General features: G+C 41.7%; 3 protein-coding genes across 8 annotated transcripts in view; 2 read left to right on the plus strand and 1 right to left on the minus strand.

Moving 5' to 3' along the window:
• Positions 1-1,222: 1,222 nt before the first annotated feature.
• On the plus strand, positions 1,223-7,157 carry LOC135095736 (galactoside alpha-(1,2)-fucosyltransferase 2-like). Of its 3 annotated transcripts, none has more exons than XM_063996793.1 (7): positions 1,225-1,361; positions 2,262-2,396; positions 2,844-3,294; positions 3,820-3,923; positions 4,442-4,926; positions 5,515-5,600; positions 6,456-7,157. In XM_063996793.1, exons 3-7 carry the CDS (start codon positions 2,973-2,975, stop codon positions 6,662-6,664), a joined length of 1,206 nt encoding a protein of 401 aa, XP_063852863.1. In that variant the 5' UTR covers positions 1,225-1,361; positions 2,262-2,396; positions 2,844-2,972; the 3' UTR covers positions 6,665-7,157. The 3 variants fall into 3 exon arrangements, with proteins under 3 accessions (XP_063852865.1, XP_063852863.1, XP_063852864.1); XM_063996794.1 differs by having other exon boundaries at positions 2,262-2,351; XM_063996795.1 differs by lacking the exon at positions 2,262-2,396 and having other exon boundaries at positions 1,223-1,361.
• LOC135095737 (TWiK family of potassium channels protein 7-like) overlaps positions 1,359-18,153 on the minus strand; it is a 31,015-nt gene continuing 14,220 nt past the window's right edge. The window contains exon 9 of the mRNA XM_063996796.1: positions 1,359-1,865. The gene's annotated coding sequence lies outside the window, so the exon portion shown is untranslated. The remainder of the gene's footprint in view (positions 1,866-18,153) is intronic.
• The window catches only part of LOC135095735 (galactoside alpha-(1,2)-fucosyltransferase 1-like), a 14,382-nt gene continuing 8,161 nt past the window's right edge, over positions 11,933-18,153 (plus strand). The window contains exons 1-6 of one of the 4 annotated variants that reach the window (XM_063996789.1): positions 11,933-12,087; positions 12,630-13,236; positions 13,764-13,867; positions 14,479-14,963; positions 15,529-15,614; positions 16,463-18,153. The exon at positions 16,463-18,153 is cut by the window's right edge and continues 208 nt beyond it. In XM_063996789.1, coding sequence (XP_063852859.1) covers positions 12,906-13,236; positions 13,764-13,867; positions 14,479-14,963; positions 15,529-15,614; positions 16,463-16,671 — 1,215 coding nt within the window. In that variant the 5' untranslated portion in view covers positions 11,933-12,087; positions 12,630-12,905 and the 3' untranslated portion in view covers positions 16,672-18,153. Of the gene's footprint in view, positions 12,142-12,440; positions 13,237-13,763; positions 13,868-14,478; positions 14,964-15,528; positions 15,615-16,462 lie in introns of those variants that run through there. The other 3 variants (XM_063996790.1, XM_063996791.1, XM_063996788.1) reach the window with 3 other exon arrangements.

The raw sequence follows: 18,153 nt of genomic DNA on the forward strand, positions 1-18,153 counted from the left end.
TAAGAATGAAGCAGTCAGAGGGTGGAGGAGAGGGAGGAACGAGCACAGAATCGTCCAAGGTAGAGTTTTTAGCAAAGGTTTGAGCGAAGAGTTCAGCTTTAGAAATAGATGTGATAGCAGTGGTGCCATCTGGTTGAAATAAAGGAGGGAAAGAAAAACAAGCAAAGTTATTGGAGATATTTTTGGCTAGATGCCAGAGGTCACGAGGGGAGTTAGATCTTGAAAGATTTTCACACTTTCTGTTAATGAAGGAGTTTTTGGCTAGCTGGAGAACAGACTTGACATGCTTCTGGGCAGAAATATAAAGTGCATGAGATTCTGATGATGGAAGGCTTAAGTACCTTTTGTGGGCCACTTCTCTATCATGTATAGCACGAGAATAAGCTGTTAAACCAAGATTTGGAAGATTTAGGTCGAGAAAAAAGAGTGAGGAATGTACGATACCTCCTCAGGTCCCCACAACTAGCAGAGGCAAAACGCCAGAGGCATCTTCGCTTAGGGGGATCCTGAGGAGGGATTGGAGCGATAGGACAAGATACAGATATGAGATTGTGATCGGAGGAGCCCAACGGAGAAGGGAGGGTGACAGCATAAGCAGAAGGATTAGAGGTCAGGAAAACGTCAAGAATGTTGGGCGTATCTCCAAGACGGTCTGGAAAACGAGTAGGGTGCTGCACCAATTGCTCTTGGTCGTGGAGGATAACAAAGTTGAAGGCTAGTTCACCAGGATGGTAAATGAAGGGAGAGGAAAGCCAAAGCTGGTTGTGAACATTGAAATCTCCAACAATGGAGATCTCTGCAAAAGGGAGGAGAGTCGGAATGTGCTCCATTTTAGAAGAATTTCTTGTAGTCAGAGGAGTCAGGTGAGAAGTATACAGCACAGATAAATTTAGTTTGAGAGTAACTCTGTAGTGTCTGTGTGTGTGTGTGTGTGTGTGTGTGTGTGTGTGTGTGTGTGTGTGTGTGTGTGTGTGTGTGTGGGTGTATGTGGTGTGTGTGTGTGTGTGTGTGTGTGTGTGTGTGTGTGTGTGTGTGTGTGTGTGTGTGTGTGTGTGTGTGTGTGTGTGTGTGTGTGTGTGTGTGTGTGTGTGTGTGTGTGTGTGTGTGTGCATCTTGCCATCAATAGTTGTGGCTTGTTGCCAGTCACACCTGCATCAACACCTGCGATGACGGCTAGGCAGCATTATATTGTCCTTACTTCAAGCTCAGCGGTTGGACTGTCGAGAGTTCCTAGGATTTGCTGTGGTTTGTGCAACCCTGCATGAAGTCTCACCCTCCCCTGCCTGATATTTCCAAAGACCACAGAGGTGATACGTGACGTGTTTGCCTCGTTTTGGTATTTATGACACAAGAACACAAAGGTTGGTGCACAAGATCACAATGGTGGGTGCAATAAGCCATCGGGCATACACGAGGCAGTGTATAAAGCATGAAGCATGACTTTCTGTTTCCACCTGTCATCCCCATCCATACACCTGTCCAATCTTTCAAACCTCCCTACAGACTCAGCACTAACAGCCTCATTACTGAGTCCATTCCAGTCCTTTCCAGCCTATTCCAGTCATCCACCGCTCTGTTTGAGCACCAATTCCTTCCCATCTCTCTCTCTCTCTCTCTCTCTCTCTCTCTCTCTCTCTCTCTCTCTCTCTCTCTCTCTCTCTCTCTCTCTCTCTCTCTCTCTCTCTCTCTCTCTTACCTTTATCAAGTTTGAACCAATTATTTCTTATTCTAAAAACTGTTGTCATTTCATCTCGACTTGGTGCTGACTTGTGATGACGCGGTGGTGACTGAGTGACGCAGTGGTGACTGAGTGACGCGGTGGTGACTGAGTGACGCGATGGTGACTCGTGGCGACTTGTGGTGACCTGCGGAAAGTTTGAAAAGGTTATATTTAGAAATGAGACAGGAAGGAATTGGTTCTCAAACAGAGTGGTGGATGAATGGAAGGGACTCAGCAGTCAGTGTTACTGCTGAGCATTAGGCAGCTTTGAAAGAACAGTACACGAATTTAAGGTTGACAGAGAGAGAGAGAGAGAGAGAGAGAGAGAGAGAGAGAGAGAGAGAGAGAGAGAGAGAGAGAGAGAGAGAGGTGATGCGTGCATATTGTGAATTGTTTTAGTCGATATTTTTTTTTTTTTTTGTCAAGAGTTGACACAGCTCGGTAATGGTGATGGTAGAAGCTTTTTTTTCTGTGTTAGCACAGGATTAGTACACTTTTGTGGCCATTCGCTTATATTTCGTAAATATTGTATTTATTACAGGTTGTTTCGTCCTTTCCGTGATTCTTGGGTACCCTGAGACAGACCACTCGAGTGAGATGTTAAGTGCAGGAACCTGGAAGTTCACTTTAGGTAACAGCAATGGGGCCCTGTCCGGGATAATTACATCGTCTTCCTGTGAGTGCACACTTCTGTCCGGGATCGTTTTCTTCTTGCCAGTGTACAGTTCAGTACGGGGCGTGGTGTCTCTGTGAGTGTGCCATTGTAACTTTGTAGTCTACATCTTGCATGTGTTTCACTTTCGTGCGGTGCTTCACTAGCAGAAAGGTCTTTCAGTTTGGAAAGGTTTGTTGACCAACCATCGCTTGACGCCTTAAGCGTCTCAAGCCCGGCGCGAGTTCCACACCAGCAACAACTGTCAGCTACTTCTGTCCACGGCGTTCACCAGCTAATGTAATAATGATCACACCCAATGCACAAGTCTGTTTTGCCAGGCTACAGTGAAAGTTACTGGGCTTTTCACGAGTGTTTTCATGATTCCAGGGATAGTTTAACAGACTCCAGTGGAAGTTCTTTGATTTTTCAAGGGTCAATGACGTGTTAACTTGGTGCCTTGTTCCTTAGACACGTGAGATACGGAGGAAGCAAGACGTAACATCTGGTAATCAAGCCCTTAACACCTGAACAAAGCCCTCAACACCTGGAGAAGCCCTAACACCTTTAACTCAAGGAGAATCACATGCCGCAGTAATCATGGCCACACTCAGGCAGAAGAGAATACTGGCACTAGGTTCAGGACTCCTCTGCTTTGTCTACGTCCTTCTCTTCCCCAAACCCTTAGACAAACACAGACGGCTCCCCAAAGACGTGGACAACAACACGCTATCAAGTACAGAGCTGGAAAAGCTCCTGGTCATCTGCAGGACCCTTCCAATCCTCAACACAACAGCTTCCAGGACAAATGAGCAGGTGGACCCTCGCCCTTCGCCACTTAAGGACCCCCTGCCGCTGCCCTCTCAGTCTGGCTGCTTCCCTTACCTTAGTGAGCTGTACGTTCAGCCGGTTCCAGAGCACGGTAAGCAATGCACGCCCACGCCTCACGTCCACGCCCGAAGTACCCATTGCTAACCGTACCTAAACTCCCCAAACTAAAGAGTAAGACTAATTATTCCAGTGTTTCAACAGGTTGTAGTGAATGTTGGTTGTCAAGTGTGTTTTCGAGGTTACAATGATAATTTAGCAGGTTCTTCAAGTTACTGAGGTTTTCTTGTGTATCTTTTTTTCACGATTCTATAGTTTAATGGTTCAATTGGAAGTTGTTGGGGCTTTCAACGGTGTTTTTCATGATTCAGTGATAGATCAACAGGCTCTGATAGAAGTAGTTGTGGTTTTCAAGAATCCAGTGATAGTTTACGATGCTGTAGTAAAAGTGAATGAAGAATTCATTATTACACTGGAAGATTAACATAACTTCTGCAAATCAAAAAAAGGAAAAAAAAAATCATAAGAACCTGACTAATTATCTTTGCGACCTTTGACGAGGGAGAGCCTTTCAGAACAGGGCCCTTGGAGCCACGAGGAATGTCTTACTCTATTGCAGACTGCGACCAGCCTTACGTCACCGTCAACCAGGCAGGGCGTCTGGGCAACCAGATGTGTCAGTACGCCAGCCTCTACCTCCTGCGTCACCTGTTTGGAGTCCGGGTCAGTCATCGCCCACTGCCCTTCTGTCCTACTAAATACAATATCCAGACTCTTCTTTTTTTTCTTTTTTTTGCTTTTATTTTCATATAAGAAGTGTCCCTGGATAAGAGCTACAAAAGGTTAAGAATAGATAAACAGATACATAAAAGTCCCACTAAGATGCCAGTCCCTAAAGGAAACAGCCAAAAGTATTATCCAAAAATGTACAAGTGTCTTGAAATCTCCCTCCGTCCATCTCTTTCCTAAGCAGTATGCTCAAGCATTTCAGTGTCTCCTTTAGGTTAACTTGCACAGGCTCCAGTGGAAGTCTTTTAAAAGTTTTCAAGGGAGCTTTCATGATTCTAGTGTACGTTAATGAGAATTTTCATGATTCCAGTGATAGTTTAAAAGGTTTTAGTAGACATGACAGTGATTTTCAAGATTTTCAGTTCTGATACGACAGCAAAACGTTTACCAATAGGAACCTCTCTGTCTGTCCCTCCCCCTCCCTCTCATAGCACCTGTCTACCTTCAAACAGGTGTCCACGCTCAATAAAATGCACACAATCCTTGACAAATTCTTCAAGAACATAGTCACGCCGGTCAAGAACCCAAGCTGCTTCGTGGGCAAGGCTAAGGGCATTTCCTACATGGACCTGTATGACAAGCTGTACAGAGCTGCAGCTCAGGCCTGGACCAAGACCACCTCCACTGTCATCATAGAACCTCTGCTGGACACTTCCTACCACATCTATGACTACCCCGAACCTCGAGACCTCTTCCTGGAGCACCGGAAGCTAATTCACACCCTCTTCAAGTTCCGGGACGAGGTGATGAAGAATGCCGTACAGAACATCAACAACGCTCTTAGGAGTTTCAACGCGACGTATCACCAAAGGGACTTCCCAATTGTGACTGTTCATGTCAGGCGGACAGACTACGAGGGGCACATGAAGAAGCTCTTTAATCTGACCCAGCTGGGTAAACTCTACTACACCAACGCCTTTGAGTTCTACAAGAAACGGTAAGGTTTGTTTTTAGTCGCACTCATTTAAACGTTTCTGTGTGCTACCCAGACTGAAGGGATACAGCCAAAGTTGGTGTTTCCAAGGGTGTGTTGGCGAGTCCAGTGACACTTTAACAGGTTCCAGTGGAGATTGTCGTAGTTTTAATGGGTTTCGTGATTTTAATGATAGTTTGGCAATTTCTAGTGGAGGTTATTGGGGGTTTTCAAGGCTGTTTTGGTGAGTCCAGTGATGCTTTGACTGGTTTAAGTGGAGAATATCATGTTTATCGATAGTTTTTGTGACTAGTGGAAAATTAGTTGGGTCTAGTGAAGATTGATCTGTTTTTCAATGGTTTCCGGAATTCTAGTCAAATATTAACTGGTTCTAGTGGAAAAGTTAAAGTTTTCAAGTGTACAATCTGAGGTCTTCTGTCAATTATCAGGTTCCGTTACAAAGTCCCCAACCAACTATCAGGCTCCATTCCAAGGTCCTTTACCACTTACCAGGTTCCATAAGTTTATCAGACCAGGGAACGTGACAAAAGGGAACACGTGGTAAGACTTGTGACCTCCAGTGTACACGCCCTGACTGCCGTCCTTCGCCAGGTTGAAGCGCCCTCTGTTCCTGGTGGTGAGTGACGACCCGAAGTGGTGCAGGGAGAACCTGCAGGCGAAGGACGTGCTGGTCATTGGTGAGTCAGTAGTTGCTGTCATCGTCATCGTCATCACTGTCATCATCATCATTGCCAATATTTTTTTCACGTTATTGTTTTAATTATTTTGACTTATTCATCTATTTTTTTTATTTTCTTTTTGTTCTGAGCCTTGTTCTTGTTGGTTTTATTCATTATTTTGTTTTTCATGTCATTATTTTATTTTTTTTTATTAATTCATCTGTTTTATTCCTTTTCTTCTTCCTGTTCTTGGTTTCTTCCTGTTGTTTTTCTTTTTCTAGTTGTTGTTGTTGTTGTTGTTGTTGTTGTTGTTGTTGTTGTTGTTGTTGTTGTTGTTGTTGTTGTTGTTGTTGTTGTTGTTGTTGTTGTTGTTGTTGTTGTTGTTGCTGCTGCTGCTGCTGCTGCTGCTGCTGCTGCTGCTGCTGCTGCTGTTGTTATATATATATATATATATATATATATATATATATATATATATATATATATATATATATATATATATATATATATATATATATATATATATATATATATATATATATATATATATATATATATATATATATATATATATATATATATATATATATATATATATATAAAACAAAAAAAAACGTTAAAATATACAAAATTCCACTACAATCTTGCAAACAACCACAAACAACACCAAAACGACCACAAACAACACAAAAAGGCACCAAAAACACACACATAAAAAACATGAAAACACCAAAAACACACATTTAAACCTGCTACACCATCAAGAAACAGAAAGACACATTAAAACACAAGAACATCCAATAGAACCTTGAAAAAAACTGAGACAAAACGCCCAAACTTACAAAAGCTAACCTTTGCACCGCTGCCCACCAGCCTCCAAGGTCCCAGCTGAGGACATGGCGGCGATGAGTTTGGGAGACCACCATATTACAAGCTACGGCACCTTCAGCTTCATGGGAGCCTTAATGGGAAATGGGAACATAACACACCCGCTCACCACCAACCCTCGCTACAACTTGGTGAAGTGCGTGGACTCCCCAGTCTTCCACCGCGTTCCGAGGAGCGACAAACAGGAGTATTAGCGGAGATGATTCGGTGTTGGCAACAATGTTTGTCTATCTTATTTTATTTTAACTTTGATGATTCTTTTTATTTTAGTATTTTTTTTATTGTATTTCTCATAGTTAATTATTTTTATACATTTTTTTTCTTTCTGCCAATTTTGTAGTTTTCTTTTCTAAACACTTTGTTTATTGATTCTTTCTCTCCCACACAATGTTTCCAGTAATGTCTCTCCTTTCTTAAAACACTCTCTTCATTCTTTCTTTGTCAGACAATGTTTCCAATAGTGATTCTCTTCTAAATTTTTCTTCATTCTTTTCTCTTAGACAAAATTTCCAGTACTCTATCTTTTTTAAAACACTTTCTTCCATGATTTTTTTTTTCTGTACGATTTCTTTGTTTTTCTTTTCTACAACACAATACTTCAGTAATCTACGTACATATTTAATTTCTTTTTGTAGGCGATCTTCCCAATAAAGTTTCTACTTTTTAAATTTCCCCTACCAGATAATGTGTGATGTAATGGGTGGTTCTTATGATAATATATATATATATATATATATATATATATATATATATATATATATATATATATATATATATATATATATATATATATATATATATATATATATATATATATATATATATATATATATATATATATTTTTTTTTTTTTTTTTTTTTTTTTTTATGTAGGAGGGACACTGGCCAAGGGCAACAAAAATCCAATTAAAAAAAAAAAAGCCCACTGAGATGCCATTCCCAGAAAAGGGTCCAAAGCGGTAGTCAAAAATTGAAGGATAAGTGTCTTGAAACCTCCCTCTTGAAGGAATTCAAGTCATACGAAGGTGGAAATACAAAAACAGGCAGGGAGTTCCAGAGTTTACCAGAGAAAGGGGTGAATGATTGAGAATACTGGTTAACTCTTGCATTAGAGAGGTGAACAGAATAGGGGTGAGAGAAAGAAGAAAGTCTTGTGCAGTGAGGCCGCGGGAGGAGGGGAGGGATGTAGTTAGCAAGATCAGAAGAGCAGTTAGCATGAAAATAGCGGTAGAAGACAACTAGAGATGCAACATTGCGGCGATGAGAGAGAGGCTGAAGACTGTCACTGAGAGGAGAGGAGCTTTTTATTCCACTCTGTTTAGAAGAGCGGTATGAGTGAAACCCCCGCAGACATGTGAAGCATACTCCATACATGGACGGATAAGGCCCTTGTACAGGGTTAGCAGCTGGGGGGTGAGAAAAACTGGTGAGACGTCTCAGAACACCTAAATTCATAGAAACTATTTTAGCTAAAGATGAGATGTGAAGTTTCCAGTTCAGATTATAAGTAAAGGACAGAGCGAGGATGTTCAGTGTAGAAGAGAGGGACAGTTGAGTGTCACTAAAGGAGAGGTGATAGTTGTCTGGAAGGTTGTGTCGAGTTGATAGATGGAGGAATTGAGTTTTGAAGCATTAAATAATACCAAGTTAGCTCTGTCACAATCAGAAATTTTAGAGAGATCAGAAGTCAGGCGTTCTATGGCCTCCCTGCGTGATATGTTTACTTCCTGAAGGGTTGGACGTCTATGAAAAGACGTGAAAAAGTGCAGGGTGGTATCATCAGCGTAGGAGTGGACAGGACAAGAAGTTTGGTTTAGAAGGTCATTGATGAATAATACTCGTAAGAAGAGAGTGGGAGACAGGACAGAACCCTGAGGAACACCACTGTTAATAGATTTAGGAGGAGAACAGTGACCGTCTACCACAGCAGCAATAGAACGGTCAGAAAGGAAACTTGAGATGAAGTTACAGAGAGAAGGATAGAAGCCGTAGGAGGGTAGTTTGGAAATCAAAGCTTTGTGCCAGACTCTATCAAAAGCTTTTGATATTTCCAAGGCAACAGCAAGTTTCACCAAAATCTCTAAAAATCTCTCTGACCAAGACTAAATAAGGAAAGCCGGAAGATCACCAGTAGAGCGGCCTCGACGGAAACCATACTGGCGATCAGATAGAAGGTTGTGAAGTGAGAGATGTTTAAGAATCTTCCTGTTTAGGATATATTCAGAAACTTTAGATAGGCAGGAAATTAAAGAAATAGGGCGGTTATTTGAGGGATTAGAACGGTCACCCTTTTTAGGAACAGGTTGAATGTAGGCAAACCTCCAGCAAGATGTAAAGGTAGATGTTGACAGACAGAGCTGAATGAGTTTGACTAGGCAAGGTGCAAGCACGGAGAAACAATTTCGGAGAACAATAGGAGGGACCCCATCAGGTCCATAAGCCTTCCGAGGGTTTAGGCCAGTGAGGGCATGGAAAACATCATTACGAAGAATCTTAATAAGTAGCATGAAGCAGTCAGAGGGTGGAGGAGAGGGAGGAACGAGCACAGAATCGTCCAAGGTAGAGTTTTTAGCAAAGGTTTGAGCGAAGAGTTCAGCTTTAGAAATAGATGTGATAGCAGTGGTGCCATCTGGTTGAAATAAAGGAGGGAAAGAAAAACAAGCAAAGTTATTGGAGATATTCTTGGCTAGATGCCAGAGGTCACGAGGGGAGTTAGATCTTGAAAGATTTTCACACTTTCTGTTAATGAAGGAGTTTTTGGCTAGCTGGAGAACAGACTTGACATGCTTCCGGGCAGAAATATAAAGTGCATGAGATTCTGGTGATGGAAGGCTTAAGTACCTTTTGTGGGCCACCTCTCTATCATGTATAGCACGAGAACAACCTGTGTTAAACCAAGGTTTGGAAGGTTTAGGTCGAGAAAAAAGAGTGAGGAATGTACGCCTCCATGCCAGACACTGTCACCTCTGTTATGCACTCAGCACACAAAGACTCTGACAGGAAGCAGTAGTCATTCCAAGGAAAATCAACAAAATACCTCTTCAGGTCCCCACAACTAGCAGAGGCAAAACGCCAGAGGCACCTTCGCTTAGGGGGATCCTGAGGAGGGATTGGAGCGATAAGACAAGATACATATATGAGATTGTGGTCGGAGGAGCCCAACGGAGAAGGGAGGGTGACAAAATAAGCAGAAGGATTAGAGGTCAGGAAAAGGTCAAGAATGTTGGGTGTATCTCCAAGACGGTCTGGAATACGAGTAGGGTGCTGAACCAATTGCTCTTGGTCGTGGAGGATAACAAAGTTGAAGGCTAGTTCACCAGGATGGTTAGCGAAGGGAAAGGAAAGCCAAAGCTGGTGGTGAACATTGAAGTCTCCAAGAATGGAGATTTCTGCAAAAGGCAGGAGAGTCAGAATGTGCTCCACTTTAGAAGTTAAGTAGTCAAAAGAATTTCTTATAGTCAGAGGAGTTAGGTGAGAGGTATACAGTACAGATAAATTTAGTTTGAGAGTGACTCTGTAGTCGTAGCCGGATGGTGGAAAACTCGGAAGATTGAAGAGCGTGGGCACGAGAGCAGGTTAAATTGTTGCGCACATAAACGCAACTAGAAGAATTACTTAAAATTACTTAAAATTACTTAAAAGGAATAGTAGTAGTAGTAGTAGTAGTAGTAGTAGTAGTAGTAGTAGTAGTAGTAGTAGTAGTAGTAGTAGTAGTAGTACTTGTTGTTGTAGTGGTAGTATTTTATAATAAAAACTACGGAAAAATAGGAGTAGCACCTCCATTTTCTACGAATGTCGACATTTTGAAAGAAAAAGAAAACGTGAGTATTTCAAGGGTAACAATGACAAACCACACTCCCCACACGGTCTTGCATTCTCACGGTTGAAAGTCGAAAAAAAAAAAAATCATTGCACATCTTAATTCTAATACCATAATGAAAATGTTACAGTGATATGCCAGACAAGTTAAGGATAAAAAATATATCGTTACAAGTAATCTAATTTTTTTTTTCTCATTATATTAGTGAATGTGATAATTATTTCATTATATTGATGAGAGAGACAGAGAGAGAGAGAGAGAGAGAGAGAGAGAGAGATGCACACTAAGCAGCCCACGTCTCTCTCTCTCTCTCTCTCTCTCTCTCTCTCTCTCTCTCTCTCTCTCTTTCTCTCTCTCTCTCTCTCAGAAAACGCGGTGCTAGTCGTGAAGAAAGCGGGATAAAAAGAAAATAGGTCCCGTTTCTTTGTTCTTTTAACGGAAACTTTTCTAAAATTACTTCATAATTTTTCCTCCTTTTATGGTTTTGAAGAAAAAAATGTTGAGTTGATTTATTTAGTTACTCACTTATTTGTTATTTGTTTGTTTGTTTGTTTATCCGGAATTTATCTTATCCACACGTGTACTTTTAAAATGTTATCAATCTTATATTTTATATATCATATTATTTACTTATTATGAATTTTCCTCTTAGTTTCTTTTTTTTTTTTTTTACAAATTTATTCGTTTTTTTCCATTTAAACAAATTTCTTTCACTTTTATGTATTTCTTTTTAATTTATGTAGTCATATTTTTGCTCTCTTTTCTATTTGAACGTCTTGTTAATTTATTTATTTACTTCATTTTTTTTATTTCGTAAAAATAAGATGGTTGCCATTACTTTCCAGCAGTCTTTCATTTAATTTATTTTTTATTGGCCTTACTAATGCGCAGATGTTGACAACAAATATATGCAAAAAATAATCTGTCCAACTCCATTACGGCTCACATTCTTTACAAACTTACTGACCATTCTACCACCTTAACCTAATTTACTCTAACATTATATTATAATACCCTATAAACAATTTATATATATATATATATATATATATATATATATATATATATATATATATATATATATATATATATATATATATATATATATATATATATATATAGTACATCTGCCTAACCTAACATTACTTTGGCGTGTAGCAGAGAGAGAGAGAGAGAGAGAGAGAGAGAATGTAAATATACAGGTGTGTCTGGACATCTGCCTTCGAGTGTGTATGTGTGCATTATGATAACGTGGCAGTGCATTATATTTTCTGTAAGTGCCCCTCTCTCCCTCCCTCCCCACCCCACTCTTTCTCTCTCTCTCTCTCTCTCTCTCTCTCTCTCTCTCTCTCTCTCTCTCTCTCTCTCTCTCTCTCTCTCTCTCTCTCTCTCTCTCTCTCTCTCTCTCTATCTATCTATCTATCTATCTATCTATCTATCTATATATCTATCTCTCTCTCTTACTTTTCCTACCTCTTCATATCCCCTTTCTATTATTTCATTCCTTTTGCAATTAGCCCCCACCCCTGTGGGTGTGTGTGTGTGTGTGTGTGTGTGTGTGTGTGTGTGTGTGTGTGTGTGTGTGTGTGTGTGTGTGTGTGTGTGTGCATCTTGCCATCAATAGTTATGGCTTGTTGCCGGGCACACCTGCATGAACACCTGCGATGACGGCTAGGCAGCATTATATTGTCCTTACTTCAAGCTCAACGGTTGGACTGTCGAGAGTTCCTAGGATTTGCTGTGGTTTGTGCAACCCTGCATGAAGTCTCACCCTCCCCTGCCACAGAGGCCACAGAGGTGATAAGTGACGTGTTTGCCTCGTTTTGGTATTTATGACACAAGAACACAAAGGTTGGTCCACAAGATCACAATGGTGGGTGCAATAAGCCATCGGGCATACACGAGGCAGTGTATAAAGCATGAAGCATGACTTTCTGTCATCCCCATCCATACACCTGTCCAGTCTTTCAAACCTCCCTACAGACTCAGCACTAACAGCCTCATTACTGAGTCCATTCCAGTCCTTTCCAGCCTATTCCAGTCATCCACCGCTCTGTTTGAGCACCAATTCCTTCCCATCTCTCTCTCTCTCTCTCTCTCTCTCTCTCTCTCTCTCTCTCTCTCTCTCTCTCTCTCTCTCTCTCCTCTCTCTCTCTCTCTCTCTCTCTCTCTTACCATTATCAAGTTTGAATCAATTATTTCTCATTCTAAAAACTGTTGTCATTTCTTCTCGACTTGGTGATGACTTGTGATGACGCGGTGGTGACTGAGTGACACGGTAGTTTAACAGGCTCCAGTGGAAGTTATTTAAGTTTTCAAGAGTGTTTTCACGATTTCAGTGACTTGTGGTGACTCGATGCCTTGTTCCTTAAAAAGACACGTGCGATACGGAGGAAGGAAGACGTAACATCTGATACTTAAGCCCCTAACATCTGAAAAGCCCTTAACACCTGAACAAAGCCCATACCTAACACCTGAAAGCCCCCAGCATCTACACAACGCCTCTAACACCTGAACAAATCCCTCAACACGTGGAGAAGCCCCAACACCTTTAACTGAAGGAGAATCAGGGCCCTAACACGTACAGAAGGCAGCCCTCACATGCCGCAGTAACCATGGCCACAATTGGGGAGAAGAGAACACTGACACTAGGTTTAGGATTCCTCTGCCTCGTCTACGTCCTCCTGTTCTTGAAACCCTCAGACAAACACCTATGGCTCACCAAGCACCTGGCCAACAACACAGTCTTCCAGGTATCAAGTACAGAGCTGGAAAACCTCCTGGTCACCTGCAGGAGCCTTCCAATCCTCAACACAACAGCTTCCAGGACAAATGAGCAGGCGGGCCCTCGCCCTTCGCCACTTAAGGACCCCCTGCCGCTGCCCTCTCAGTCTGGCTGCTTCCCTTACCTTAGTGGGCTGTACGTTCAGCCGGTTCCAGAGCACGGTAAGCAATGCACGCCCACGCCTCACGTCCACGCCCGAAGTACCCATTGCTAATCGTACCTAAACTCCCCAAACTGAAGAGCAGGACTAATTATTCCAGTGTTTCAACAGGTTGTAGTGAATGTTGGTTGTCAAGGGTGTTTTCGAGGTTACAATGATAATTTAGCAGGTTCTTCAAGTTACTGAGGTTTTCTTGGGTGTTTTTTTTTTCTTTTACGATTGTATAGTTTAATGGTTCAATTGGAAGTTGTTGGGGCTTTCAACGGTGTTTTTCATGATTCAGTGATAGATCAACAGGCTCTGATAGAAGTTGTTGTGGTTTTCAAGAATCCAGTGATAGTTTACGATGCTGTAGTAAAAGTGAATGAAGAATTCATTATTATACTGGAAGATTAACAGAATTTCTACAAATCAAAAAGGATAAAAAAATCATAAGAACATGACTAATTATCTTTGTGACCTTTGACGAGGGAGAGCCTTTCAGAACAGGGCCCTTACAGCCACGAGGAATGTCTTACTCTATTGCAGACTGCGACCAGCCTTACGTCACCGTCAACCAGGCAGGGCGTCTGGGCAACAAGATGTGTCAGTACGCCAGCCTCTACCTCCTGCGTCACCTGTTTGGAGTCCGGGTCAGTCATCGCCCACTGCCCTTTTGTCCTACTACTACAATATCCAGACTCTTCTTTTTTTTTTTTCTTGCTTTTATTTTTATATAAGAAGTGTCCCTGGATAAGAGCTACAAAAGGTAAAAAATAGATAAACAGATACATAAAAGTCTCACTAAGATGCCAGTCCCTAAAGGAAACAGCCAAAAGTATTATCCAAATATGCAGAAGTGTCTTGAAATCTCCCTCCGTCCATCTCTTTCCCTAAGCAGTATGCTCAAGCATTTCAGTGTCTCCTTTAGGTTAACTTGCACAGGCTCCAGTGGAAGTCTTTTAAGGGTTTTCAAGGGGGCTTTCATGATTCTAGTGTACGTTACTGAGAATTTTCATGATTCCAGTGATAGTTTAACAGGTTTTTCTAGACATGACTGATTTTCAAGAGGGTTTACATGACTATAACTACAGTTTAACAGGGGTTTTGCATTGTTAGAGGGAAATAAGACATTGTGACAGCCCGACTTATCATCTCTGGCTTTTGAAAATAGTTCCAATGAGATACCAAAACGTTTACGAATAGGAACCTCTCTGTCTGTCCCTCCCCCTCCTTCTCATAGCACCTGCCTTCCCGCAAACAGGTGTCCACGCTCGATGAGATGCACGCAACCCTCGACAAATTCTTCAAGAACATAGTCATGCCGATCAAGAACCCAAGCTGCTTCATGGGCAAGGCTAAGAGCATTTCCTACATGGACCTGTATGACAAGCTGTACAGAGCTGCGGCTCAGGCCTGGACCAACACCACCTCCAGTGTCATCAAAGAACCTCTGCTGGACACTTCCTACCACGTCTATGACTACCCTGGACCCCGAGACCTCTTCCTGGAGCACCGGAAGCTGACTCACACCCTCTTCAAGTTCCGGGACGAGGTGATGAAGAATGCCGTACAGAACATCAACAACGCTCTAATGAGTTTCAACGCGACGTATCACCAAAGGGACTTCCCAATTGTGACTGTTCATGTCAGGCGGACGGACTACGAGGGGCACATGAAGATGCTCTTCAATCTGACCCAGCTGGGTAAACTCTACTACACCAACGCCTTTGAGTTCTACAAGAAGCGGTAAGGTTTGTTTTTAGTCGCACTCATTTAAACGTTTCTGTGTGCTACCCAGACTGAAGGGATACAGCCAAAGTTGGTGTTTCCAAGGGTGTGTTGGCGAGTCCAGTGACACTTTAACAGGTTCCAGTGGACACTGTCGTACTTTTAATGGGTTCCGTGGTTTTAATGATTGTTTAGCAGTTTCTAGTGGAGGTTATTGGGGGTTTTCAAGGCTGTTTTGGTGAGTCCAGTAACGCTTTGACTGGTTTAAAAGCGGAAGTTGTTGTGTTTTTGAGTAGTTTTTGTGACTACAGTGGAAGATTACCTGGTTCAAGTGAAAGTTAAAGTTTTCAAGAGTACAATTATGAGGTCTTCTGTCAATTATCAGGTTCCATTACAAAGTCGCCAACCAATTATCGTTCCATTCCGTTCCAAGGTCCTTTACCATTTATCAGGTTCTGTTCCAAAGTCCTTTACCACTTGTTAGGTTCCATAAGTTTATCAGACCAGGGAACGTGACAAAAGGGAACACGTGATAAGACTTGTGACCTCCAGTGTACACGGCCTGACTGCCGCCCCTCGCCAGGTTGAAGCGCCCTCTGTTCCTGGTGGTGAGCGACGACCCGAAGTGGTGCAGGGAGAACCTGCAGGCGAAGGACGTGCTGGTCATTGGTGAGTCAGTAGTTGCTGTCATCGTCATCATCATCACTGTCATCATCATCATCATTGCCAATATTTTTTTCACGTTATTGTTTTACTTATTTTCACTTATTCATCTATTTTTTTTCTACTTGTTCTTGTTCTTAGTCTTGTTCTTGTTGTTTTTGTTCATTATTTTGTTTTTCATGTCATTATTTTATTTTTTATCTATTCATCTGTTTTATTCCTTTTCTTCTTCCTGTTCTTGGTTTCTTCCTGTTGTTTTTGTTTTTCTAGTTGTCGTTGTTGTTGTTGTTGTTGTTGTTGTTGTTGTTGTTGTTGTTGTTGTTGTTGCTGCTGCTGCTGCTGCTGCTGCTGCTGCTGCTGCTGCTGCTGCTGCTGCTGCTGTTGCTGTTGTTGTTATTTATTTTTTTTTTTTAAGAAGGAAAAAACAAATCTGTCTTTTCAAAACACTCTTGGAAACCGTTATAACTGACGCTGAAGTTTGTTAAAGTATAAAATCATGAAAAACACTCTTGAGAACTCCACCAACTTCCACTACAGCAGAAAGCATTAAAACACTCTTGCAAGCCCCAACAACATCCAGTAAATCTGCTAAACCATAACAGACACAAAAAAAAAACGTTAAAATAAAGGAACTTCCACTACAACCTTGCAAACGACCACAAACAACACCAAAAAGGCACCAAAAACACACACATAAAAAACATGAAAACACCAGAAACACACATTTAAACCTGCTAAACCATCAAGAAACAGAAAGACACATTAAAACACAAGAACATCCAATAGAACCTTGAAAAAACAGAGACAAAACGCCCAAACTTGCAAAAGCTAACTTTTGCACCGCTTCCCACCAGCCTCCGAGGTCCCAGCTGAAGACATGGCGGCGATGAGTTTGGGAGACCACCATATTACAAGCTACGGCACCTTCAGCTTCATGGGAGCCTTACTGGGGAAGGGGAACATAACACACCCGCTCACCACCAACCCTCGCTACCGCTTCGTGAGGTGCGTGGACTCCCCAGTCTTCCACCGCGTTCCAAGGGGCGACAAACAGGAGTATTAGCGGAGATGATTCGGTGTTGGCAACAATGTTTGTCTATTTTATTTTATTTTAACTTTGATGATTTTTTTTATTTTAGTACTTTTTTATTGTATTTCTCATAGTTAATTATTTTTATACATTTTTTTTCTTTCTGCCAATTTTGTAGTTTTCTTTTCTAAACACTTTGTTTATCGATTCTTTCTCTCCCACACAATGTTTCCAGTAATGTCTCTCCTTTCTTAAAACACTCTCTTCATTCTTTCTTTGTCAGACAATGTTTTGGGCGTATCTCCAAGACGGTCGGGAATACGAGTAGGGTGCTGAACCAATTGCTCTAGGTCGTGGAGGATAACAATGTTGAAGGCTAGTTCACCAGGATGGTTAGTGAAGGGAAAGGAAAGCCAAAGCTGGTGGTGAACATTGAAGTCTCCAAGAATGGAGATTTCTGTAAAAGGCAGGAGAGTCAGAATGTGCTCCACTTTAGAAGTTAAGTAGTCAAAAGAATTTCTTATAGTCAGAGGAGTTAGGTGAGAGGTATACAGCACAGATAAATTTAGTTTGAGAGTGACTCTGTAGTCGTAGCCAGATGGTGAAAAACTCGGAAGATTCAAGAGCGTGGGCACGAGAGCAGCTTAAATTGTTGCGCACATAAACGCAACATCCAGCTTTGGATCGAAAATGAGGATAGAGAAAGTAGGAGGGAACAGAAAAGGGGCTACTGTCAGTTGCCTCAGACACCTGAATTTCAGTGAGGAAAAGAAGATGAGGTTTATAAGAGGAGAGGTGGTGTTCTACAGATTGAAAATTAGATCTTAGACCACGAATGTTGCAGAAGTTAATGAAGAAAAAGTTGAGGGGGGTGTCAACACACTTAGGGTCGTCGTCAGAGGGTAGTCCGACCTGGGGACATTTGTGGTCCCTCCCCAGATGGGGACTCCGAGGCTGGTGTAGGAATCGCCATGAATTTTGAAATTTTGTGTGAAGTGTGTGTGTGTGTGTGTGTGTGTGTGTGTGTGTGTGTGTGTGTGTGTGTGTGTGTGTGTGTGTGTGTGTGTGTGTGTTATTAGGTGCTTGTAGTTTTGTGTGGAGGAAGAGAGTTGTCTTTAGAGGGCAGGCTGTGACTACCCCCTTGTGTTGTGAGACACAAAGGGAAACGTTCAGTGAGGTCACAGCTGGGTTTAATGGTAAGTTCACAGCACCCCCTGATCCAGTGCTTTAGACCTCACTGGGAGTAATTATCGTTTCAGCAGGTGCCTGCTACCTCCTCCAAGTAGAATGGAAATTGTTCTGATTCTTATAATATCACATCTCTACTACCACTATTACTACTACTACTACTACTACTACTACTACTACTACCACTACTGCTACTACTACTACTACTACTACTATTATTATTACTACTTGCACTGTTACTACAACTACTATTTCTAAAAATTACAATAAAATTTATGGGAAAAAATGGGTAGAATTACTGGCACTTCCATTTTGTATAAATATCGA

This window comes from Scylla paramamosain, unplaced genomic scaffold (assembly GCF_035594125.1).
Source record: "Scylla paramamosain isolate STU-SP2022 unplaced genomic scaffold, ASM3559412v1 Contig1, whole genome shotgun sequence".
Classification (NCBI taxonomy): Eukaryota; Metazoa; Arthropoda; class Malacostraca; order Decapoda; family Portunidae; genus Scylla; species Scylla paramamosain.